Source organism: Typopeltis vanoorti, chromosome 21, assembly GCF_054136105.1.
Source record: "Typopeltis vanoorti isolate ZY-2024b chromosome 21, IOZ_Tvanoo_1.0, whole genome shotgun sequence".
Classification (NCBI taxonomy): domain Eukaryota; kingdom Metazoa; phylum Arthropoda; class Arachnida; order Uropygi; family Thelyphonidae; genus Typopeltis; species Typopeltis vanoorti.
This window is the reverse complement of record NC_143569.1, coordinates 33,585,585-33,611,361: the sequence shown is the minus strand read 5'-3', so window position 1 is coordinate 33,611,361 and position 25,777 is coordinate 33,585,585. Positions and strand designations below refer to the sequence as shown.

Genomic DNA, 25,777 nt, shown 5'->3' with positions numbered 1-25,777 from the left:
GACATCTTCTTTTAGTGCTTTTCCATTTTCTTTTGGAAAGTTCAAAACGACGATGTTGAATTTTTTGTTTCTGGCCTCCATCGAGTCGTGCACAGTTGATGCGATTATTGCACGGAGTTCATTCAAGGGGAAGGGTGAACTTGCGTTGCGGCGTTGATCATCAGTTGATTTGAGCTTGGTTTCTAGTGCTAGTATTTTGGAGAAAAGTGTTTCATTCATAGCAGTGATGTGCTGTCCGAGGTTTTAAATTCAATTGCCCTAAGCTCAGGAGCTGTTTTACATACAGGAGACACAGCGAACAGAAATAGGGGTTAAGGTCGATATATATTTTGTGTGCCGATTTGTCCAATTTTGAGCATGAAGCATGTATTCAGTGGCAACAGAATTTGAACGTTATACTTTTTTTTTATCACTGATATCAATTTTGCAGGAGCAGCACTTTATGGGTTTGTCGGCAATCTTCGCACGGTAGGCATAGCAGGCACTTGCATGTGGCCGATTTTTAGATCGAAATATAACTGGTTTAATGCACTAAAAGTACTTACAGGTTCTGCTGGAGTTTTCTGCTCCTTAGTACCTGCTGTTAAGATTTCTGTTTGATGTTTAATTTGAATGGGAAACTCTTGGAATAGCGATAAAATGTGGGAGCACTAGTTTATGGTAGCTTACTCACAGATGCCACCTGGTGATGAGTGTCAATACTGTGACCTGTAATGTTTAAACTTTATATCCATGATATTGTCAGTGGATTGCAAGGAAATATTCATTATTTGCAGATGATGTGAAGCTAGAAAGGGTTATTAGTAATAGTGCAGATGCGGCAGCCCTGCAAGAGGATTTGAATAAACTGGACAGATGGGCAAATGAATTTGGGAGGGTGTGTCAGTTTAATGCAGCAAAATGTAAAGTCTTGAAGTTTGGGATATATTGATGGGAGGCAGCATACTCTGTTGGAGGAGCTGTACTGGAGGAAGTTGGGGAGACAAGAGATCTGGGGGTGATTATTGATAGAAAACTGAAATTCAGGGAGCATATTACAAAGGTGGTGAAGGTAACCCAAAGGATTGCTGTAATACTGACAAGGACGCTGACCTGCAGAGATAAACAAGTTATTGTATAAAGACCTGATCAGACGACGCTTGGACTATTGTTCTCAAATTTCATCCCCAGGATTTGAAGGGGATAAATTAACTGTGGAAAGGGTAAAGAGAAGGCAGATAACAAAGATGGTTTCTGGTTGAACTGTGAAATGCATTGCCTCATAGTGGTGAGAGCACGAATGGTCAATGAGTTCAAGGAGTGGTATGATACTGTTTTCTAGGAAGGACCTCCCACAATGAGTCTTGACTTCATGGAGGTCTGAATCATAATAATAATATAAATGAGAATGGAAATGTGTTAATGGATTTTTTGCATGAAAGAATTAAGGGTCATCTTTAAGCATAAATGGTGAAATATTAGAAACAATGGAGAATTTTAATTACCTTGAATCAATAATAAATGCACAGGGAAAAGCATAGAAAGATATCAAATCTAAGATAGTGGGCACAGAGAAATTTCATCACGTTAGGAAAAATATGGTGAAAATTTTTTTTCAAAAATTTACACATTGTTCAAGCCCAATGAACACTAAGCTAAGTTCTGATCAAATGCCACTGTGAACTATCCAGTTTGTGGTTTTGTAATTTATATTAGTCTAGTGTAGTAATTCTCTAGCTTGGAGGACCATGATGATGTCTCTCTTGGTTTCTTACTCAGAATGGGAAACCCCGCCAGTAACTGTCTTACTGCTGGCATAGCTCTCTGGATCATTCCAAAATATAAGTACTTTTATCAAGATGAGGTGGAAATAGCATATGATGTTTTTTTTTTTTTTTTTTTTTTTTTTTTGGGTGGAGGGGAGAACAGATGCTATGTTCTTGCTCTGGAAATTAAATATAAATTGATTAACTCAGGTTTATGCTAAAATGATGTCAAATAGGTTTGACTCAGCCAGTTCTATATTAGTCTCCGAGATCAGGAGCCTAGCATTCCTTTCTCCTTTTTTTTTCTTTATAAAAGTATAATAATTTTCAAGGAGCTGTTAAACACTGTGTTAAGATCTTTTCCAATTAAGGGTAGAGCAGACACACAGCTTGATAATACATAGGGCTGACTCTGATAATGTGTTGGAAGGTATTCCTCTCTGATCAGCTAATGCAGTGTTTCTCATCCTGTGGTCCACAACGATGGGACATGTGGTCCGCAGGCAGACTTAAATTAATTAAATAAATTTTTTTAAATTATCCAAACAAAAACAAATTAAAATTGAATAAGTAAAATTTATTGAAATCAAATAGAGCCTTATAAAAAACCAACAAATAGCATCAGAATGTTCAAAGGTGGAAGCAATAAAACTATATTGTTTTACACTTCACCCCTCTTTTATTATTCATCATTCTGCAGCTACAAATTTAGCAGCAGAATGATGAATAATAAAAGAGGAGTGAAGTGAAAAACAATATAGTTTTATTACTTCCACCTTCCCTTTGCTGTTTTGTCAGATTTGAAGTGAACATGTGTTATCCACATTTCAACCAATTGCTTGTTGTATATTGATTTTTATTATTGAAGGTTTCCTTCAACCAAGGCTCAGTATATCTTCAGAAGTGCTAAGTGATACTTGAACAAAGTGTGTCATGAGTTAACCCCAGTATTTATATATTTTTCGGAAACGTTTTTTTAATAATGGAAAAGTGGCTTAGAACTTGGACTTGGAAAAAAAGAACAAATGAAACAGGTAATGCTAACCCTAATTGTAATACACGAGTTGTAATGGCCAGTAAATCTGATACTATTAAAGTAGAAGAAACAAGCAGTTCAAAGAAAAATACAGTAGGAAATATAACAGTTCATATTTGGAATTCGGGTTTACTTGGTGTGGAGATGAAAGTGAACAGAAACCTCAATGTGTTATGAAGTGTTGTCGAATGAGTGCATGAAACCTGCGAAACTCCGACGACATTTAGAAACTAAACATTGTGATGTGAAAAATAAGCCAATTGAATTTTTTCAACGATGCTTAGGGACATTAAATCATGGGAAAGATATAATTTCAGCCATGGGTTCCATTAATAGCAAAGCACTAGAAGCATCCTATCTCTTAAGTTTGCGCATAGTTAAATCAGGGAAACCTAATTCTATCGGGGAAAATTTACTACTTCCAGCTATAAAAGATGTGGTAAAAACTATGTATGACAACAAGTTACTAAAAGATGTTGATTTGATTCCTTTTTCAAATGATACTGTTGGTCGCAGAATTAATAACATGGCAGGTGACATTGAATCTCAGTTAATCGAAAGAGTTAAGAAGAGCCCTTATTATGCGTTACAAATAGATGAGACTACTGATGTTATAAATGTTGCGCAGTTAATATGCTACGTAGGATATGTGCATGGCAACAACATTCAATGATATTCTGTTTTGTAGAACTTTGTCATCCAGAACAACTGGAGAAGAAATATTTCACACTCTCAATAATTACATAATACACAAAGGGATCCAGTGGAAAAATGTACAGGCTTCTGTTCAGATGGAGCTCACGCTCTTACAGGCAGGCAGGCAGGCATAGTGGCGTTGTTTCTAATCAAAGAAGTAGCTCTGGATATGAATTGGGTGCATTGTTTCATACATATGGAAGCATTAGCCTCCAAAAGAATGCCACCAGAATTTAAAACTGTGCTATACAACGCTGTCAAGCTAGTTAATTTTATTAAAGCTCGACCATTAAATAACAGGTTATTTTCGGTACTCTGTGATGAAATGGGCAATGAATATACACAACTTTTGCTTCATTCTGAAATTCACTGGCTTTTCAGGGGTAAAGTACTAACAAGGTTATTTCAATTAAGGCACGAAGTTTTATTATTTGTAAATGAACGTAATTCTGATTTTGCATCACTCCTTGTTGATGAAGCATGGTTATCAACACTATCCTATCTTTCAGACATTGTTTCGAAATTAAATGAACTAAATCTCTCCCTTCAGGGAAATTTTTTAACTTCTTGATGCCTATGACAAAATAAAGGCATTCGAGAAAAAAATGGCTTTATGGATTAATTATGTAAAAGACACACAATTTGCACTTTTTCCAACATTGGAATCCTTTTTTGGAAAATAATATTTTTCCACTCAAAAATCTGAAACGGAATTTTGAAACATATTTTCCGAATAACTTTTATAAGAAATTTCTTTGGGTTTGCGATCCATTTCAGGCTTGCAGTCAATTGAGCTGAACAGCTAATTGAGCTTTCAAGTGACAGTGGGCTTAAAATGCAATTCTGTGATCTTGGTTTTGCTTGATTTTGAATCTCGTCTTCAGTGAGAAGACGAGACACTATTTCCGGAATTATCTGAAAAAAGCATTGAAAATCGTCCTGCAGTTTTCTACAACCTATCTTTGTGAGAAAGGATTTTCATTGCTCCTTCAAATAAAAACAAAATAGAGAAATCGTCTTAGTGTGTGTGCCGATCTTCGACTTAAGTTGACCAATATTGAGCCAGATATCCAGCAACTCTGCAAGGGTCGAGAAGCTCAACCATCTCATTAAAAGTAAGTAGTAACATAATTATATCATCTTATTTATTTGTTTAATAAAAATTAAAATTTTGTTCAATGATGATATGCTTTTAATCATTTACTTCCAATTTAATTAGTTATGTTGCCATATCTTTCAAAACATGCTTTTAGATTTATGTTATAAATGGCACAGTTTTTCCGAAATGTTGGTATTTCCTACGTAGGTTTTTTAAAAAAATTACAAAAAGTCAAAATGACTTATAGGGAAATAAATTAAAAACACTGTTTATTTTTGAAGTAAAACTTTAACTCCAACATTCTAAAATGTTATTTTTCTTGCTTTTCTGTTCGCAAAATTGTCGATCACATTGTCGAAGTCTATTTCATCACTCAGTTGCTGTTTTATAGACAGTAAGGCAAGATTTTTTAAATGCCAAAAAAGGTGCTGTCAGGGGCGGATCTCCCCCCACCAGCTATGCTTCTCTAACTTAGTGTGGTCTGCAGAATTGTTTTTAAGTATTTTACTGGTCCTTGGGCTTAGAAAGGTTGAGAAACGCTGATCTAATGCATTAATTCAACCCTTACACTCTGCCAATTCATGCCTGGAGGGGAATCTGAAAAATGGTTTCACTACTAGTAGTAGTGAAACTATGCTCTGTTATGAGCTAGAGTGGTGTAATATCAATATCAGTGGTGGCATGTTAACAGTGTGCATGAATTTCAAGGATAATAAAAAAAATCTGAATGGTATACATTAATATACTGTTTGTTTTTTTATTAGCCTTGAAACATGGAGAAACTACAAAGATTTGATCATTAAAGTGTTAGAAGTGGCAAAAAGATTTCAATAGAAACAAGACTGGGCATAGAAAAAAAACTGAAATTCGGGGAACATATTGCAAAAGTGGTGAAGGTAACCTAGAGGATTGCTGCAATACTGAGAAGGACGCTGACCTGCAGAGATAAAAGATAATCATTATATAAAAGATCAGACCACACTTAGTCTATCGTTCTCAAATTTGGTCACCAGATTTGAAGGGAATAAATTAACTGTGAAAAGAGTACAGAGGCAGTAAAGATGGTTTCAGGGCTGTATAATGTCAGTTATGAGGATCGACTGAGGGAATGTGGACTGCAGAGTTTGGTGATTAGAAGAAGGAGAAGTGATATGATCGAGACTTTTAAATTATTGAGAGGAAGTTACAGGGTTGACACTGTGGAGTTCTTTTGCTTGGTGGAACAGTGGGAAGGTGCAATGACAAGGGGGCCATCCCTGGACGTTACGAAAGGAAGCTTTGAGCAAGAGGGTGAGGAGTGGTTTCTTTGTATGGAGGACACAATTATTTTAATATTGATAAATTAATCTGAAATTAAAAACTTTATATCAGTCATATACTAAAAGCTATGCATATGTACTGTACTTTATTTCTTTTCGCAAAGGAAAAGAAAAGGACATTGCATTTATTTTAATTAGTTACTTAATCTAATTAACCTTCTCTCCCCACTTGTCATGTACTGAAAAATTTATTTTGTGTCATTAAAGTGTTAGAAGTGGCAAAAAGATTTCAATAGAAACAAGACTGGGCATAGAAAAAAACTGAAATTCGGGGAACATATTGCAAAAGTGGTGAAGGTAACCTAGAGGATTGCTGCAATACTGAGAAGGACGCTGACCTGCAGAGATAAAAGATAATCATTATATAAAAGATCAGACCACACTTAGTCTATCGTTCTCAAATTTGGTCACCAGATTTGAAGGGAATAAATTAACTGTGAAAAGAGTACAGAGGCAGTAAAGATGGTTTCAGGGCTGTATAATGTCAGTTATGAGGATCGACTGAGGGAATGTGGACTGCAGAGTTTGGTGATTAGAAGAAGGAGAAGTGATATGATCGAGACTTTTAAATTATTGAGAGGAAGTTACAGGGTTGACACTGTGGAGTTCTTTTGCTTGGTGGAACAGTGGGAAGGTGCGATGACAAGGGGGCCATCCCTGGACGTTACGAAAGGAAGCTTTGAGCAAGAGGGTGAGGAGTGGTTTCTTTGTATGGAGGACACAATTATTTTAATATTGATAAATTAATCTGAAATTAAAAACTTTATATCAGTCATATACTAACAGCTATGCAATATGTACTGTACTTTATTTCTTTTCGCAAAGGAAAAGAAAAGGACATTGCATTTATTTTAATTAGTTACTTAATCTAATTAACCTTCTCTCCCCACTTGTCATGTACTGAAAAATTTATTTTGTGTCAATCTCATAGAATCTTTTTAATGAGTTTTGATATGAGCCCTCTCTTCGGCCTGCCAAACAAACGCTGCAACCCACACACCTTCAATTTCTCCTCACAGGAGCAAGGACTCCACACCTGTCACCAGCTTGGTCACATATTTCTGAATCCTCTCAACTACCTCCTTATCCCAAAAATCTGTGCAGTCAAGATGGAGCAGAATCATAGCATTATAAAGAGGGATAATAATCTTTCTTCACTTATCAATGTGCTCTTCAACATTCAAGTAATCCTTTTGAGTTACTTTGCCTACTTACTTTTGCAATATGCCATGTGAACTTCAGTTCTAAACATGCAGAATTTTGAATTAACAAGGATTAAAAGAACTACAAAACTGTGATTATGAGAAACTCAGGAGGCAGCGTACAGCAATGCGATGGCATAAATAACTATTAGGGCAGGATGCCAGTAGTGCAGGGGAAAATAGTCAAGTGGTAAGGAAAACAGTATTAGAAGGTACATTCGGGCCCAGAAGGGTAAATTGGGTGGGTGTTATCTGCATGTGTAGCATCATTAAAAAGGATCTGTTAATATATTATGAGGGTGGTCTGAAAAGTTCTCAGCCTCAACCATAGATGGCAACACTATTAGCAAGATTTTTTTTTCTAAGTTGGTACATCTGCCATAAGCAACCATGCGAAATTGCAAGTCATTCTATCAAGTAGTTTGTTTTATACAGCTGTCTGAAGCAAAAATGTTGTCTGTATCCCTGGAAATGGATAAAATTGAGTATCGTGAAGTTATATAATTCTTTGTAAAAGAAGGTTTAATGCCAAAAGAAATGCATTCGAAGTTCATAAATGTTTCTGGGCATTCTTCCCCTTCGTTTCTGACAATTAAGAAATGGGCTGCCGAGTTTAAACATGGCCATACCAGCCTTGAAGATGATCCACATGAAGATTGTTCAAAAAGTGTAACACCAGAAATCTTTGATCAATGCACAATATAGTAATAGATGACTAGTGAGTCAAAGTGCATGAAATTGCTGAGACTATAGGCATTTCAAAAGAACATGTATGATATATTTTGCATGAAGAATTGCAAATGAAAAAGCTTCACACAAGATGGGTGCCATGCTTGCTCACAGCAGATCAAAAGCGCCCTCACATGAAAATCTCTGAATAGTGCTTGGAGCGTTTTAACAAGAATATAACTGATTTTGTGTCGATTTATTACTAGATGAGACTTGGATTTACGATTACACACCAGAATCCAAACAGAAGTCAAAATGGTGGACAGAGGGAGGTTGTTCAGCACCAAAGAAGCACCAAGTTTTGTTTATTAATATCTTGAAAAGGGTAAAACAATAACCGGGGAATATTATTCCGATCTTTTAACCAGAGTAGATGAAAAAATTCATGAGAAAAGACCTGGTTTGCAGAAGAAAAAAAATCATCTTTCATCAGGATGATGCACCTGCCCACAAAGGTGTTTTGGCAATGGGAAAATTAAGGGATCTGCACTATGAATTGTTGGAACATCCACACTAGTCCCCCAGATTTGGCTTCTTCTGACTTCCCAAAACTAAAAGTCTTCCTCACTAGTAAGCGTTTTTCTTCGAATCAAGAGGTGATTGGAACTGTAGAGGGGTATTTTGCAGCTCTTACTGAGAACCACTACAGGCATGGGATAATGGAGTTGAAGCATTGCTGGAATAAATGTATTAGTCTTAAGGGAGATTATGTTGAAAAATAAAAATAATTTTGAAATTATAAATTCATTTTTTCATTGTTATGCCGAAAATTTTTCCGACCAACCTCGTGTATGTATATATATATATATATATTGTTGAGGATATATAAAGAGAACTGTGATATACAATATAAAACACTGGCAAGAAGGGTGACCATTAAGTGAAATTAGCTGATCAAGTCACAAGAAATCAGAGTTTTTTTGCTATGCAACAAGTGAAAGAATGATTATAAGATAACTTCAATAAACAATGATGACACACATGTGACAAGAGCAAAAAAAGAAATAGTTGAATTAGTTAATGATCATTTTGCAAGTATCATCCAAATAGAGATAATGTAATAACGGGGCAAGATTGATATGAGGAGCAGACTTTAGGATATTAATGAAACTCGATATGAATACAGTATTACGATAGTCCTATTACATAAGAGGTACGGATACAAGAGACAACAAATCTGTATCCAGGAGTGGAGATTAAGAGCAAAATTCTGGAATGGTGATAAGAAATGACACTTTAGAAAAGGTAGCTGACCAATGACATGCCATATGGTTTAGTAATTGGGTTGCTGCAATTCAATTTGTGCATCAGCGATATTGAAAATGATTTGAGGGAGAATAATCCAGCTGCTTACCAATGATGTAGAACTAGAGAGAAAAATAGTCAATAAAGGATAGAGTGATCCTGCAGAATGGAATGATCTAAATACATTGGTAGTTCAGTCATAGGATAATGGCTGCCAATGCATCAAAGTGTCAAGTTAAGCACTTTAGGATGAAAAAACAACATACTGTGTTACATAAATGAAACTGGACTGCAAAAAATTGATAAGACTAGGGATTTGGGAGTAAATCCTTAGCCTCATCAATTACTTCATCAAAAACATTACTTTTCACATGTATCCTTTATCCTTGTCAGCCTACCAGTGCCATCCTTCATAATTATTTGTCCTTTTGCTTGTTATATAGTGAAAGAATTTCCTTCCTTTTTTGTTTTTCTTTGAAGAATAATTCCCTGTATTTTCCTAAATTACTTCCAAAGTGCTTTATATGAAATGACTTTCCCCTTATGACATATGTTCAACAGGGATTTCAACGGTAGTGAAGGAATACTTCCTAATTATCCTTATCAAATCTTTGAAGAAAACATTTACAAGGAGTCATCTCCAAGGAGTCGAAAACTCATCGAAGGAGGGTATTTACTGTGCAACTCTCCGTCTGCACCAACTACAACGCACATTATTTTTAGTTATGTAAATCTCTTCTTGATCAGCTTTTGATTCCTCGAACCTTTGCAGATAACATATCAGCGGTATCTTCTTCCCCCGAATACCAATAATTTAATTATACTATGTAATTTCTCGGTTACATCTCTTTCTATAAATTCAGCTAGCAAATCAACACACCTGTGCAATTTGCAATGCACGATTCACAACTGAACATACCAAACTTCCTGATTCATTACTACAAAGGTTAATTGTACTGGGACATGAATTATTTTCGAAGATTCCAATTAAACAAAAAAAATCAGAAGCTAGAACCATTTATTATAAATAGTAAATAACAACAGATTTTTTCTACATTTTGAACCACAGCTAATATATATATATATATATATATATATATATATATATATATATAATAGTTTAAACGCCATTTCGAAATGATGTGACTAATACATTAATATACCGCATTAAAATTTTACACGATACAGTGTAAGAAAAAAAAAACCCTGAAATGCAGTTGATACACTTACGGAGTTATGTCCAAATTTATAAGTCGCAGAACAAACTTTAAAAACATACACACGCGATATTAATTCAAAATCACATGACATTTAAGTACTCATACCACAACAAACCGCAATTTTTAACTTTCTCGAAGTATCCCGCACTTTAAAATTATATATTTGCAATTTTAAATTTTTCTTTTCATTCATAGAATTTTATTTCATAACAAATAAAATTCTTATCAATGTTAATTTTCTTTACCTTGTATTATTCATGGAGTACTTGGCACAACCTTCGTATTTTATTCGCAACTGCGAAGCAGTGTTAAGGTTTGAAAGGTCTTGGGAGGGAGGGTACCGTAGATGGTACACTTCCTGTCAGAGTGCATCTAGGGGTTTGTTTTGGTGTGATTTTCGTCCAAAACTCAGCCATGCCGGGGTTAATGAGCGTGGCAGAGTTTGTGGCGGAGACTCGAGAAGATTATAATTCTCCAACAACATCATCTTTTGTATGTAAGATGCCACAATGCAGACAAACAGTGGGATCACTTGAAGAGGTGAGCATGCCACTTTCTTTTCGCTATATTTAATCTTAGTTACCACGAGTTGGCTATTTGTGGGTTGCCAAGTGTTTTTCAAGGTGGGTGTAGTGAAGTTTAAATGGCACATGTCTGTTAAATTTATTTATTTTCGCACAGTGACCTTTCGTACGATTTCCATAAAAGATGATAATGCTTCTTCCTGAAGTGATGCTATTTAATGAAAGTTATTAAATCTTCAACGAGAGATTCCATATAACACGAACACAAAAGGACAATTCTATTATATATATATATATATATATATATATATAGAGAGAGAGAGAGAGAGAGAGAGAGATTTTTTTTAATTGCATATATTTACAGTGAATGATGTACGCATTTATGTTTACTTTTTCATGGTAGATCAAGAATTACAATGTAATATTAAAAATGGAGTTACCTGTTAGTTCATAGCTTATTTCTTACATACATCGTTAAATTTTTCTTTTAAATATTTAAGACCATACCTTAATTTTCTGAAGCTTCAAAAAGAAAATTACGGTTTTGGAAGTTAAGGAATTGAGATAGAAAAAGAGCAGGTTCCTTTTAATTATGATTGTTTTTTAATGATAGTGCTGATGAATGATGGAACTGATATTAGATAATCTGATATAAGATTGGTGACTACAGAAATTTGGTTGATTATTTTTTAGTAGTCAAGATGTTTAAGAATTTGTGACATGTTGCTGTGATTAACTAGTATTGAATAAATATTTGAAGATAGGGATTTTGGAGGAAGTCAATGTTGTAGTTGTCATTTTGTACTAGAGAAATGAAATATTGCCGAGGTATGAAGTTGCTTGGGATGATTTGCAAAAAAAGTTTTGAAAATTTCAAGTTATTAAGATTTTAGTGAATAGTGTAAGCACATGCAAAATTTTTAGAATTTGGAGAGGAGAAAAAAACTCCAATCTTAGAAAGTCTCATGCGGAAAAAAAACATCAAATCATGCCTTAAATCCATTCACATTTTTCACACTAGCCACACTTTCAGGTAATGCATTCCACTCACCAGTCATTTTCCATGCAAAGAACCTGCTTCTCACTCCCTTGTTCACACCCTCCCTATAAAGGGATAGCATCTAATTCTACCCTTCTATGAAAAATCTGTTCCACGTTAATCTGTAGGTTCATGAGGGGTCGTGACCAAATCTATGCACAATAGTTGATATATGACCTGATCAAAGCTTTATACAGGGAACCATAATCTTTTTGCTTTTGCATGTCAATGCCCTCATAATTGCCATAATCCATTGGAATGTTCTTACAATTTTAGCAGTGTGACCCCTGAACTTTATCCTTGTCCACCATTACCCTTAATCTCTAATCTCCTCCACCTCCTTTAAAATATCTCCATCAATTGTATACTCTGTATCCCAACCCTGCCTACCACATTTCAAGACCTTGCAACATTAAACTGGTAGTGCCATTCATTTGCCCACTCACGTAGTCTATGCTGATCATCCTGCATAGTTCACGACATGCTATGCTTCTCCCCCAGCTTTACATCATTGGCAAACAGCTGCATATTACTAGCTAAGCCAGTTATCACTAACATACAAGTTAAACAATAACAGTCCCGAAATAGATTCCTGTGGCATTCCACTAGTTATCTTCCTCTTTGGGGTATCACTCCTTCATACACAACCAGCTGATACTATCTGACAGCTAGTCAACTCTCCAACTCTGTTCTGTTATTTTATCCCATCTCTTTCGATTTAGCTACCATCATGTCTTTGTATTCTTCAAAGATCTTTGAAGAATACAAGTATACTACTGCACATTCATCTCTTTTATCAAGTGAATTTGTCACTTTATAGTAATATGCAACCAGATTGCTGAAACATGACCCTCCCATGGCAGTATTCTCATGCTGACCATTAGAATACTGCCTTTATCAACCCATTTCTGAATCCTAGTCCTCACCAATATCTCCAACATCTTAGCAACAACAACCCTAGACACACAGATTGGTCCACAATACCCTCTTCACTCCAGCCTTTCCTGATGTTGCCTTCACAAGGACGAATTATACCAATAAACTGCTCATTGATTACTTCAACTAAATCCTTCACATTGATTACCAATCTGGCAGGATCAACTAGTATCATCCTCCCATAGTCATTTTTCCTTCTACTTGCTGCATATCAAAAGAACTCACCTGGATATTTCTTAGCTTGCTTGACTAATTTCTTCTCCTACTGCACTTTTTGCAGTCTTTACCAAGTGAGCCACCTTTCTGGCCGTCTCTTTATACTGTTCTTGCAGTTGATCATTACTAACATTCATCTCATTGTCTCCACTGTGCTGCTGTCTTCCAGATTTCCTGCTTAACCCTATATTCATCCAATTCACTCCTGCCTTGTTTGGCCATTTCACCTTTTGGAATACACTCAGATGTTAAATAGCTCTTTATCAATACCCATGCAGTGTTAGTCTCCTTCCCACTTCTCTTTCCATGCTATAGCTCCTAGTTGTCTTCTAAGCTTGACATAACCAACAGCTCTGTAGTTCCAGATATATCCCTTCTTTAAAGAGGTTCTCATATGACTGACTGCCAACCAGATGATCACTTCATGGACAATCTCACCGACCTGGGGGGATGATTAAATACACTATTCACAATCATATCCTCTGATGATGTAACCAGATCTAAGACTCTTAACTGTTGTGTGCCCTCGTTTCATGCTGCTTAAGATTGTTGGCCCTTAATAACTCGTGAAGTTCATTCTTCTTTACCCCTGACGCTGTCTCTTCATTCCAATCAATATTACCATAATTGAAATCACCCATAGTGATCACCCTTGGCTTGCTCACCAAGCCAGGTTACCTGTATGTTTCTTTGTCTCCACTTTTCACATTCCGTGGTCTGCAGGAACACCATCAGATACCAACTCTACTTCAGACCATGCTGCTTCAAATCCACTGTCACTTTTTTTCTTCTTGTACCACAATCTTGCACAGACATAATTCTCCCGTTGTCATCAGTAGCCCCCCCCCCCCTTCTTACCTTTCCTATCTTCATGAAAAACATCATATCCCTCCATTTCTATTCCCATCAAGATGTTATTTTCATTGAACCATGTTTCCATTTCTATTCCCATCAAGATGTTATTTTCATTGAACCATGTTTCGCATATTCCAACTATTTTGGAGCACACAAACTCTACCAATTCCACAATTTAATCTCCCTTATTTCTGATACTGTTGGCATTCGTAAATAAGCGTAACAATCCATTTGTTGGTCTGCGACCAGTCCTCCTAATAAATTGATATGCACAATCATGTTGTTGCTCATTTCAAAGAAGTAACAGACTCGATTAGTAAGTAATTAAATTTAATTGTTATGCTACTGTGATTGGAAAAGAAAAAGTAGAAGCATTTTTGAGGAACATCCATACTTCTGTTATGCAAATTAGAACAAAAGAGGATGGATATGATGCTTGTTAAATGAATAAGAGGGTGGCTGCTGGACATATATCAAAAAGTGGTATGTAGGAACAGAATCAAGGCAAAAAGAGGATACTGATGACATGCCATGTGGTTTGCTGTTGGGACCATTGCTATTTAATTTGTATGTAATTGATATAGGAAATAACCTAAAAGGAAATATTCAGTTGAGGTGAAATTAAATAGAGTAATAGTTAATCAAGGCAATGTGGAGAGCTTGGAGGATGATTTAAATAGGCTGTCAGTATGGGCAAAAGATATTGGGTGCCAGTTTAATGTGGAGAAATGTAAAGTTATGCATTTTGAGATAAATTGATTATAAACTGTGCATCACATTGATTGTGCTGTACTCCTAGAAATAGGTGAAGCTAGAGATTTAGGGATGATGGCAAATAGAGTTAAAGTTTAGAGGCCATGTTGTTAAGGTTGCTTGGCTATTGAAAAACACATTAACAAGTAGAAATAAGCAAGTTGCCATTTCTCTTTATAAGGCCTTGATACATCCGCATCTGGATTACCGTGCTGAAGTCTGGTCTAGCTTGGGATGAGGAAGTGGTGGAGAAGATTCAGAGGTGAATGGCCTGTGGAATGTTCCTTAAATGGTTTTATAGGATTGATGCAGGAGAAATGTTTCGGCACTTCTGAAACATTTCCTCTGCAGGGGTCATCCTTTGAAGTTGAATAAAAGTGTGTTTAGTAGGAGATGCCAAAGTCAGTTGTGAGTGCTTTATCTATTAATGGGTTCAAGGAGAGGTATGATAAATTTTGTAGATAGTTTGGATCTCCTGCGATGAGTCTTCGGACTTCATGGAGTTGCCCATACAATAATAATAATACTTCCTTCAAGCCCACCAACAATCAGCTGTTTGATAAGGGGCCTCCTAAATCTCTCATTGAGATTACCCAGTTATATACTGGAGTTCATGCTCCATGACCAGGCTAGAAGAATGGTGTAGATCTTCATGAATGAACATTCCAAAAAAAAAAGGGGGGGGGTTATCCACACTGTTGGAAGCATTCATTATGCAGATTGTGTTTAAGTGGTTTACATCTGTACATTGCAACCAGACTGTGGATTAATCTCACCATGGTATGGATGTTTGCAAAAATCATTAACAATAAGTGATGAACCTCGCTTCCAAACCATATTCATATTCTCAGATTATTTGACCCTTGGCTTATCTACACTACTTAATTAATGCTTATAGTTAATGAAACTTAAATGGGTGGGAATTGATAGAAAATGCAGATTTAATTCAGTGTTTATGTAGTCCACTTTGGCTCTATAACATTTCATGAACTTCAACAAATAAGACTGCTCCAGACACTATCAACAATATGAATGACCATTCTTATGAAACCTTCAGTCCAACATTTAAAATCACCTTACCATGTCTGTAGAGAGAACTCTGATTAGGAATGTAGTATGGTTGGTTTGTTGTTATGTGCATGATCTTATCTTTTGGACCTTTAAAGATGTTTTGGTGTACAAAATTCCAAATCTGCTCAACCTTTAAATATTGTTAACATGTTTGTGGGCAGTGTACCAAATCTTTCTCTAAATTTTCTTGAGGTTGTCCAGAGAGGGAGAGTGATTTTGCTAATACAGAATCTTTTTCTCACTGACTCACTTCAACCACAATCTTGCACATTATCTTTCAGCTTTGTGTTTTCTGCTGGTACTTCCATGGACACTGAACTGGCATCTATCATTCTTTCACTTTAGCTTGCATTTGCTAAAATATGAGTTGCAGCTTCTCAACATCTTTTATGGTCCAGCCTCCAACTAAACCTGTGTCTCATCCTACTTTATTGCATCTTCTTCAATTCTCACGAGTAGTTTTCTTTGCAGTGTTCATTGCAGAACCTATGGCATGAATTAGTCATACATTGTCTTCTCTTTTGTGCAGATTGGTTAAAAAGAATGAAATCCCCAAGTATTTACATAATCAGTTTCTATATATATGCACACAATCTACTTGTGAATGTGCATGTATAAAAATTGTTTATTTTGCTTTTGAATGTTTGCGGTCCTGTGTCCTTTATAATTAGTGGTCCTCTAGTCTTTTTTTGTTGTGCCTTCTAATTCTCCCTGAACATGAAAAAGTTACTTACCAAATTATTGGGTATAACTAAAAAATTTTTTGCTTTTCAACCAGGTTTACCTGAGTGGATAATATCCTTGTTTTTCAATCAGCAGGCTGTACTTATTGTCCCACTGTTTGTGAATACTTTGTTATAAATTTCATTGCTTGGCTTGAAACCATTGCCCACCCTGCTTATTGAAGATAGTGGCTTGAAAAAACTCCACATTTGGTTTCTAAACCCAAACCCTTACCATAGCGTGTTTCTGTATATACACAGATATATATGTGAGGTCTTTGTTGTGTTTTGAGGTGTTAATGTTGAATTTTAAAGAAAAAAAATGATAAACAAATCTTAAAACGCACCCCAATTCAACATCAGAGTTCAAGATTGGTACTATCAACATAAGAAGCCTGAATGGCAAAGAAATGGAGCTAGCTGAGGTATTAGATAACTATCAGATCGACATAATGGGGGTGACTGAAACAAAAAAGACAAAAACTGGTGAGATCTTTCTGAGCAATAAATACAGAATGCTATATTCAGGCAATGACAATCAAGGAAAAGGAGTAAACATAGTATTCAACACTAAATACGAGGCTAATCTTCTTGAATGGCAGGTGGTCTCAAGTAGAGTGATGTGGGCAAATATCAGAATGGGGAATTAGACAATGAGACTTATTTGTGCCTATGGTCCCACAGAAGGTTCTACTAAGGTAGAAGTGGAGGAATTTTTTGATGCTTTAGAAAAAGCAACTGACACAATGAAAAAGGAAAAGTTGGTCCATGTTGGGATCTAAATAGCAGAGTAGGAAATGATTGTCAGACAGAAAAATATTTTGGGAAAATTTGGAGAAAAAAGCAAAGCTAATAATAATGGCAAATACCTGTTGGTTTTCTGCTAAGGACATGGACTGGTTATTACTAACACAATGTTCCAACATAAAAATGCGCACAAATTCACATGGAGAGGAGAGGCAAGAAATAAGAAAAATCTTGTTGACTATGTTATTGTTGATTGTGATGTTTTCCCCCTGGTGGAAGACACCAGAGTATACAGAGGATTTGAAATTGGAAGTGATCACCATTTGAGCAGGATAAAATTGAATTTCATATTGAAAAGAATAACATATAAGAAAGTTTTAAAGCTAATAAAAGTTGAGCAGCTCTCAGATATGAACTGTAGACTAAAATACACAAACATTATTCAAGAAAAAATCAAAGAGTTTGAGAACAGGAACCAAACCTCAGAAGAAACCATATCAAACGTTTCTGGCAAATAAATCAGCTTGTGCTCTTATAGAATACAGAGAGTAAGAAAGCTAAACACTGTGTAAAACTAGCTAAACAAAAGTCACAGGAAGACTTTGGTAAGAACATAGAAAATAAATATCAAGAAGGTGGCAAGATGTTCTGGAGGTTGTTGAAGAAGCTCAGAAATGGAGGAAATAGTGCTGTAGAAGGAATTAGAGATGATAAAGGTGACATGAAAACGGGAGAAAAAGATATCTTTGAAGTATGGAGTAATTACTTCAAAAAATTGCTAAATGAAACAAGCAGTGATAGCACAGTGGTAAAAAAAAAAAAAAAACACTTACCAGGCATGCAATCAGTAATACATATCCATTCTTGAAGTAGAAAAACCCATCAAAGGCTTGAAATGTAGAAAGGCTGCAGGAGTAGATAATATTGCACCAGAAATGCTGAAGTATGGTGGTATAAATGTCTTACAGTGGCTTCTCTACATAGTTTAGAAGGCGTGGACAGAGGTACGAATTTCGGGTGATTGGAGTAGAGCTGTCATAGTACCCATATATAAAAAGGGAAATAAAACAATGTGAGAATTACAGAGGTATTTCTCTGAGTGTTCCTGATAAGATTTATGTCAGTATACTGAAGAAACGGTTGAGAAGGATTGTGCAAGAAAAGTTTCATAAAGATAAATCTGGAGTCAGGCCAAATTGAGGACAGGATCAGATCTTCCCTTTATAACAAATAGTTGAAAATCATGGAAATATAACAAAGATCTGTAGTTAAGTTTTGTAGATCTGGGAAAGTCATATGACAAAATGCCAAGAGAGAAGCTATTCAATATGCTACGGTTATATGGTGTCAATGGGGCATTATATCAAGCAATACTTAGTCTGTATTTGAGATGTAAGTCAGCAGTTAGAATTGAAGGAAGAACAGGAAGGTGGTTTAATGTTAAATCTGGTATGAGACAAGGATGTACATTATCCCTTCTGTTATTCATTAACTGTATGGATCACATTATGAAGGAAAGTGGTATTAAACCTGATATCACAATTTGCGATGTTAATCTCAGCTCTTTGCTTTATGTGGACAATGTTATACTTCTAAATAAATCTGCTACAAGTCTGCAAGATTTCCTGACTATGAATTACTGTTGTAATAGATATGGTATGAAGGTCATCAATAATAAAACAAAGGCAATGAAAATAGGCAGAAGCATTCAAAATATCAACTGCATTGTGAATGGAGAACCTATAGAACAAGTGAACCATTTCAGCCAGGCATGATTTTTAGTGAAGATGGTAAATTAAATATGGAAATAGACAACAGAATCAACAACGCTGTTATAGTAGAAAGTCAATTGAATAAATTTATTTGGTATAAGAGAGAAATCAGTCAAAACACTAAATTAGCTATAAATTACAAGTTAGTGTTCAAACCAATTTTAACTTATGGATCTGAGATTTAGGTCAGAAGTAAAACACTTGACCAAAGACTAGAGACTTCAGATATGAGTTGCCTGAGAAAAATTAGGGGAATGAACAGATGGCATCAATGGCAGTGTCATATTAAAAACAAGGATAATTGGAAAGAACTTGCCACTGTGAGCATTCCAGGCTAATCTCAGGTGGTATGGTCACTTAAACAGACTGGGAGAGGAAAGATTAGCAAAACAATTGTTCTCTGCCATGTTGGCAGGAAAAAGACCCAGAATAAAACCAAGATATAGGTGGATTGATATGGCAAAAAGTGTCTTAGAGGATAGAAATATAAGATCATAATATATCAAGGTTTTGGAGAAAATACTCGAGGAAAATACAAGATTGGATAGATGAAAATGGGATACTGCATGCCTCAGTAACTTGCCCACGTATTATAACACAGTGACGGCTGAACTGGATAAGGGTAATGGGTTTACAGTGATTCTACAGGACCTTGCTAAGGCCTTTGACAGGATACCACATGGAATTCTAATCAGGAAATTGCAGTATATGGGGATGGATATAGGGTTGGTGAGATGGATAGAGGGTGGTTGACGGAGAGATATCAAAGAGTGGTTTATTCAGGAGTGGAGTCCTCAAGACGGCCTGTGACTAGTGGTGTGCCACAAGGATCTGTTCTTGGACCACTGCTGTTTAATTTGTTCATTAATGATATAGGAAAGGATCTGAAAGGAACAGTTCATTTGTTTGCGGATGATGCAAAGTTGGGTAGAGCAATAGTGAATGCAGATGATGTCAAAATTTTGCAAGACGATTTGGATAGATTGGAGGTCTGGGCTAAGAAGAATGGATGTCAATTTAATGTGGCAAAATGTAAGGTTATACATTTTTGGGTGAAAAGATTAGCAGCAGTTTACTACATTGGTGGAACTGTACTCCAGGAAATTGATGAGGCACGAGATTTAGGAGTGTTGGTGGATAAGGAGTTGAAATTTAGGGGGGCACATTGCAAAAGTGGCCAAATCAGCTCATCAAATCACTTGGTTGCTGAAGAATACGTTGACAAGCAGGTTATTGTTCCTCTGTATCGAGCCTTGATAAGACCCCATCTCGATTACTGTGCCCAGATTTGGTCACCTAGGTTTCTTTTTGATGGGGAGGAGGTTGAGAGGATCCAGAGGCGAGTGACCAAGATGATAGCAGGTCTGTGGAATGAACCTTATGAGAACAGGTTGAGGATTTGTGGGTTGCAAAAATTGGTTGATAGGCAGAGGAGGGGAGATATGATTGAGACATTCAAATTACTGAAGGGTTTCTATAAAATTAATTCAGATGATATTTTTGAGAACAGGGCTGGTTGTGGTAGGACTAGGGAACATCCATGGAAGCTGGGCAAGAGTGTGGTTAGTAAGGGTGTTAGAGATGGGTTCTTTACTTTTAGAGTGGTAAATGAGTGGAATGAGCTGCCAGAGTTTGTGGTGGGTGCTGTGACAGTGAATGAGTTTAAGGCGAGGTATGATAGATACTGTATGAATGTCGAATAGTTGTGATGAACATGATTTGATGCCTCTCTCGATGAGTCTAATGACTCCCTGGAGTTGCCCGTAATAATAATGTTGGAGTCTTGAAAGGTAACAGACTGATTTAGAGGAAAATTGTAATAGGAAGTTAGTAACGATGTAAATTTTTCATGTAGTACTATCATATACCTGTACATCCCTTGAGGATACAGGGCAGAATTTTGATGATGATGCAAGCTTAATGACACTATAAATAAAATGGATAGGGGTTAATGTGAAGTCACAAAACAATGAGGCCAATTGTCCACATGTTATAATGTAGCTTTAATTGTCAATGTATAACTTCACAAAAAAAAAAAAAAAAGAAAAAAAAGTACTTGAAGTTCAATCAGTTTGTTTCCAAGTTCTTAAGAGTACTGGTTAACACAGATATTTTCACACCTCCATGAAGTCAGCAGACTCATCATGAGAAGTTCATTCAATTGACAACATATTTATCATATAATCTTTAAAATCCTTGACACTTGCTGCTTTAACAATATATTCCAGTAATGTGCTCAGTTATCCATCTAAAAAAAATCTACTCCTCACATCCATCTTGATAATTATTATTATTATTATTCAGGCCTCCATGGAGTCAAAAGACTCATCGTGGGAGATCCTTCCTAAGAAACACAAAGTCTATCAAGACTCATCGAGTGGGAGGTCCCCCCCCCCCAAGAAACACAAAATTTATCATACCACTCCTTAAACTCATTGACCGTTCTCACTGTCACCACTCCATCAGGCAATGCATTCCATTGTTCAACCATCCTCAATGCAAAGAAACCACTCCTCACCCTCTTGCTCACAGTTTTCTTTCGTAACTTCCAGGGATGGTCTCTTGTCAGAAATTTTCACGTGACCTCTGAAGCTCCTCACGTCGTTGACGGGAATCGAACCTAGGACATTCCTTCCCCAGGCATATGGTTGCGAAGCGCATAGCCACTAGACTAACCACATGGGCAAAAAAAATAACGCCCGAACAGGGACTCGAAACCTGGACCCTTAGGTTAAAAGCCTAATGCTCTACTGACTGAGCCATCCTGGCAGCTACATCACTTACATAGCTTCATCACTTACATAACTTTCTGAAATGACTTCTGGTTCTTGTCTTCTGGTGTTTTCATAAACACCTCTGAATTAATCCAATAAAATTATTATTGGCACTTCCATGGAGTGCTGAGACTTATCGGGAGACCCAAACTCTGAACGGAATATCAGTCATACCTCTCCTTGAAACTATTAACAAAGCACTCATAACTGACTCAGGTAACCCATTCCATTCATTCACCACTCTCCAAGCAAAAAAAAAAATCTAATCCTCACACACTTGCTAACCACACTCTTATCCAACTTCCAGGGATGACCTGGAAGTTGGATAACTAGCCAACTGTTGAAACATTTTCCCTTCATTAACCCTATAAAATCCTTAAGTAACTTACATATTTCTAGTCATATCCCCTATTTTTTTGCCTGCCAACCAACTTTTACAACTCACAAACCCTCAATCTATCCTCACAGGGAGCATTACATAGACCACTTGCCTCTGGATTCTCTCCATCACTTCCTCATCCCCAAGAAACCTAGGTGACCAGACCTGAGCATAGTAATCCAGATGTAGTCATATCAACTTTATAAAGAGGAATAACTCCCTTATCTGCTTGTTAGTGTGTTCTTTGATAACCAAGTAATCCTGTGAGCTACTTTAGTACTGTGCCCTTTAAACTTCAACTCTCTATTTACTACTACCACCACCATATCGCTATCTTCATCAATTTCCTGGAGTACAGTTCCCTTAATGTGATACAGTTTATATATAATGTTTATATCCCAAAATGCAAGTATGCCACAAGAACAGGCACATTTTAGGAGAGGTAGAAGAACCAGAGACCAGATAGTAAACATGAGATGGATTATGGAAAGAACAAGGGAATTTCAGAAAGAAGTATTCATGTGTTTTATTGATTATTAGAAATCAATGTGTATTGTAATGGAATACTTGAGTAGGACAACCAAGAAGCTTCACTAAAAACATTCTTTGGAGAAACAGTGCTTGGGTGGAAAAAGGGGTGCACTATCACCCTATCTTTTTAATATTTATAGTGAATATATTATTAAAATGGCTAACTTAGATGAAGACCCAGTTGGAATTAAGATTGGTGCAGAAAAATAAATAATTTAAGATATGCAGTATAATAAATTTAGTTTAATCCTTTACCCAAGTGTAGGCAAACAAAGTTTGCACCTGAAGTAGTTCAGGACTAAGGCAACTCATAGCAAAGGTGGACCAAGCTCTCATCACTCCTTGCCTCAGTATCTCCCATAATGCAAAGCACATCTTGCAGACATGTATAATACTATGCATTAAGGGAAGAACCACTACCCAGACCGGTTTCGACCTTTATTGAGGTCTCGTCAGTGGGAGGCAGACCCAGAAGTGGTGATACTAAGGCAGAAGCAATGGAGAGGTCATATTACTTATACGAGTTGCCAAAAGGTGTACCACCTTATTATTAATTTACTCTGGATTTAGAGAAAGATGTTGGAAGTTATTTTCCACTTGGTTAGACTATAATAAATTTAGTTTGGTCCACCTTTGCTATGAGTTGCCTCAGTCCTGAACTACTTCAGGTGCAAACTTTGTTTTCCTACACTTGGGTAAAGGATTAAACTAAATTTATTAAAATAAACTTCCAACAACTTTCTCCAAATCCAGAGTAAATTAATAATAAGGTGGTAGACCTTTTTGGCAACTTGTATAAGTAAATATGACCTCTACATTGCTTCTGCCTTAATGTGACCACTTCTGGGTTTGCCTCCCACTGACGAGACCTCAATAAAGGGCGAAACTAGTCTGGATAGTGGCCCTTCCCTTAATGCATAGTATTATACATGTCTGCAAGGAGATGTGTTTTGCATTATGGGAGATACTGAGACAAGGGGTGATGAGAGCTTGGTCCACCTTTGCTACGAGTTGCCTCACTCCTGAACTACTTCAGGCGCAAACTTTGTTTGCCTACACTTGGGTAAAGGATTAAATTAAATTTATTATAGTCTAACCAAGTGGAAAATAAACTTCCAAGATATGCAAATGATACAACCCTCACTCATAGCAGAATTTAAGGAAGACCTGGAGCAGTTGGTAAGAACTTACCAACTTGAACTTACAGTTGTTGAAAGAAAGGGATAAGAGGCCAAGTGGGATGGAGAGCCTTTGTTCCAGAGGTTACTGAGTTGAAAACAACTGGATGCACGTAACAACAAATCACAAAATGCATAACTTAATGCTTTTCCACATTAAATTGACATCCATTATATTTTACCCATATTCTCATACTATTTAAATCATCCTGTAAGTTCTCTACATCACCTTGATTAACTATTACCTTACCAAACTTTGCATCATTAGCAAACAACTGAATATCTCCCTTCAAATTGTTTCTTGTGTCATTTATGTACACATTAAACAGCAGTGGTACAAGGACAGAGCCTTGCAACACCACGGTCACCTAAATTAAACAGCTTAGTCAAAGTAATCACCAGTTTCCTTGTACATTCTCTTAAAACATGAGCTGATATCCCATCCTATCCCACATTCATTATATTTGCATTCAAATTCTGTATTATTCTAAGTATCTCCAATTCATCACCCTCTGTTCTCATATCACTCCCTGTCACTTCCGCCATAACAGCATCTTCACTTGGTTGATATACCTTTGCAAAATGGTCACACAGTAGTTCAACCATTTTGCCTCTGTTATCTCTACCATTTACACTCATCGAAGTTATTTTTCCATAGTCATTCCTCCTACTTGCTACATGTTGAAAAAACTCTTTGGGAATTCTTTTTGCCTTCTTGGCTAATTTATTCTTATCCAATTTTGCCTTCTTTACATTCTGGTCACTTTTCTTGCCTGTTGCTTGTACTGTTTATGAGTTAGCTGGTCACCTTTCTCTCTCTCTCTGTATATTCTCCACAACCTATCCCTGTTTTGCAGCTCATGATTAATGATACTACTCATCCAACTTCCTACCTGATTTACCCTCTTGACCTTCGGTATACAGTATAGTGTTGCTTTGTCTAGATATCCTTGATTGTCCTTTATGCACTATGAACATCTTTCCCCTTGCAGATCTTTATGCTCTAGTACTGCTACAAGCTGCCTCCTAAGAGTATTATAATCACCTTACTTGCTTTGTAGTTCCACATACCCCCCCCCCCACACACACACACACCATTCTTAACTGGAATTTTCACGTTTTGCTGCCTCCCAAGTCGAGACTACATGATCACTTCCCTAATGCCTATAATTTTTGGGGAGGTTGTACTAACCAATGCCAAAAATTCTTACTTCTTATTCCTCATGTTTCCAGCATTAGTATATAGAATCTCCCCCACTAACTTAATCTTCATCATATTGCCTCTTTTCTTCCTATTTGCCAAACTCTGCAATTAATATTCTTTCCAACTATGTTCATAGCTAACAATCCATTGCTCTGATATTGTCTTTCAGTCATCTCTGGACTCTCTCTTGTGTTTCTACATCACCAGGAAAATCAGGTGACCAAATCTGGGCACAGTAGTCCAAGTATGATTGTGACCACTGCTTTATACAGTGGGACAGATACTTCCTTTTAGTGTACATCTTATGAATAATTTTCATAAGATGTACACTAAAAGTATCCAAAATATCTAATAAGGGAAGCAATGGTATTATCAGATATTTTGGATTATGTGGAGTTGTTCTTTGTACATCTAAGAATGTAGTACTGTAACCTAAACCATTTCATCCTTTATCATCTTTGGCAAATACTTGCATATACTCATTCATATATAGTTTTGAATATTTTCATGTAATCTATGTATCATAAGTGATACAGTTTAACTCTATATCATCTAGATTCTCATCATCTTTGTGTGGTACAAAAACTACTTCCATTGATTTCTGTATAACTTTCATGTAAGTAAAATAAATAAATAAATAAAAGGCAGTTTATCCATGATGAGTCTTCTACATTTCAATAAAATCATGTTTCATCATTTGAATCAAACTGTTTCGCAGTCATTCCTAGCCTATTGTAGCTGAACTAATGTCTCTTATACAGAGGTGTCAGTATTTTTTAATCTGT

At 36.3% G+C, this 25,777-nt stretch overlaps 2 protein-coding genes across 5 annotated transcripts in view; one reads left to right on the top strand and one right to left on the bottom strand.

The window, feature by feature from the left end:
- Positions 1-10,668, bottom strand: part of LOC150094725 (E3 SUMO-protein ligase NSE2-like) — a 114,078-nt gene extending 103,410 nt beyond the window's left edge. The window contains exon 1 of one of the 2 annotated variants that reach the window (XM_090411448.1): positions 10,537-10,668. The gene's annotated coding sequence lies outside the window, so the exon portion shown is untranslated. Of the gene's footprint in view, positions 1-10,301; positions 10,413-10,536 lie in introns of those variants that run through there. The other variant, XM_090411447.1, reaches the window with a different exon arrangement.
- Positions 10,669-10,673: 5 nt separating this feature from the next.
- The window catches only part of Asap (ArfGAP domain of ASAP), a 718,739-nt gene continuing 703,635 nt past the window's right edge, over positions 10,674-25,777 (top strand). For all 3 annotated transcript variants that reach the window (XM_090411444.1, XM_090411445.1, XM_090411443.1), the window contains exon 1: positions 10,674-10,831. In XM_090411444.1, the coding sequence (XP_090267570.1) occupies positions 10,706-10,831 (126 nt within the window). In that variant the 5' untranslated portion in view covers positions 10,674-10,705. The remainder of the gene's footprint in view (positions 10,832-25,777) is intronic.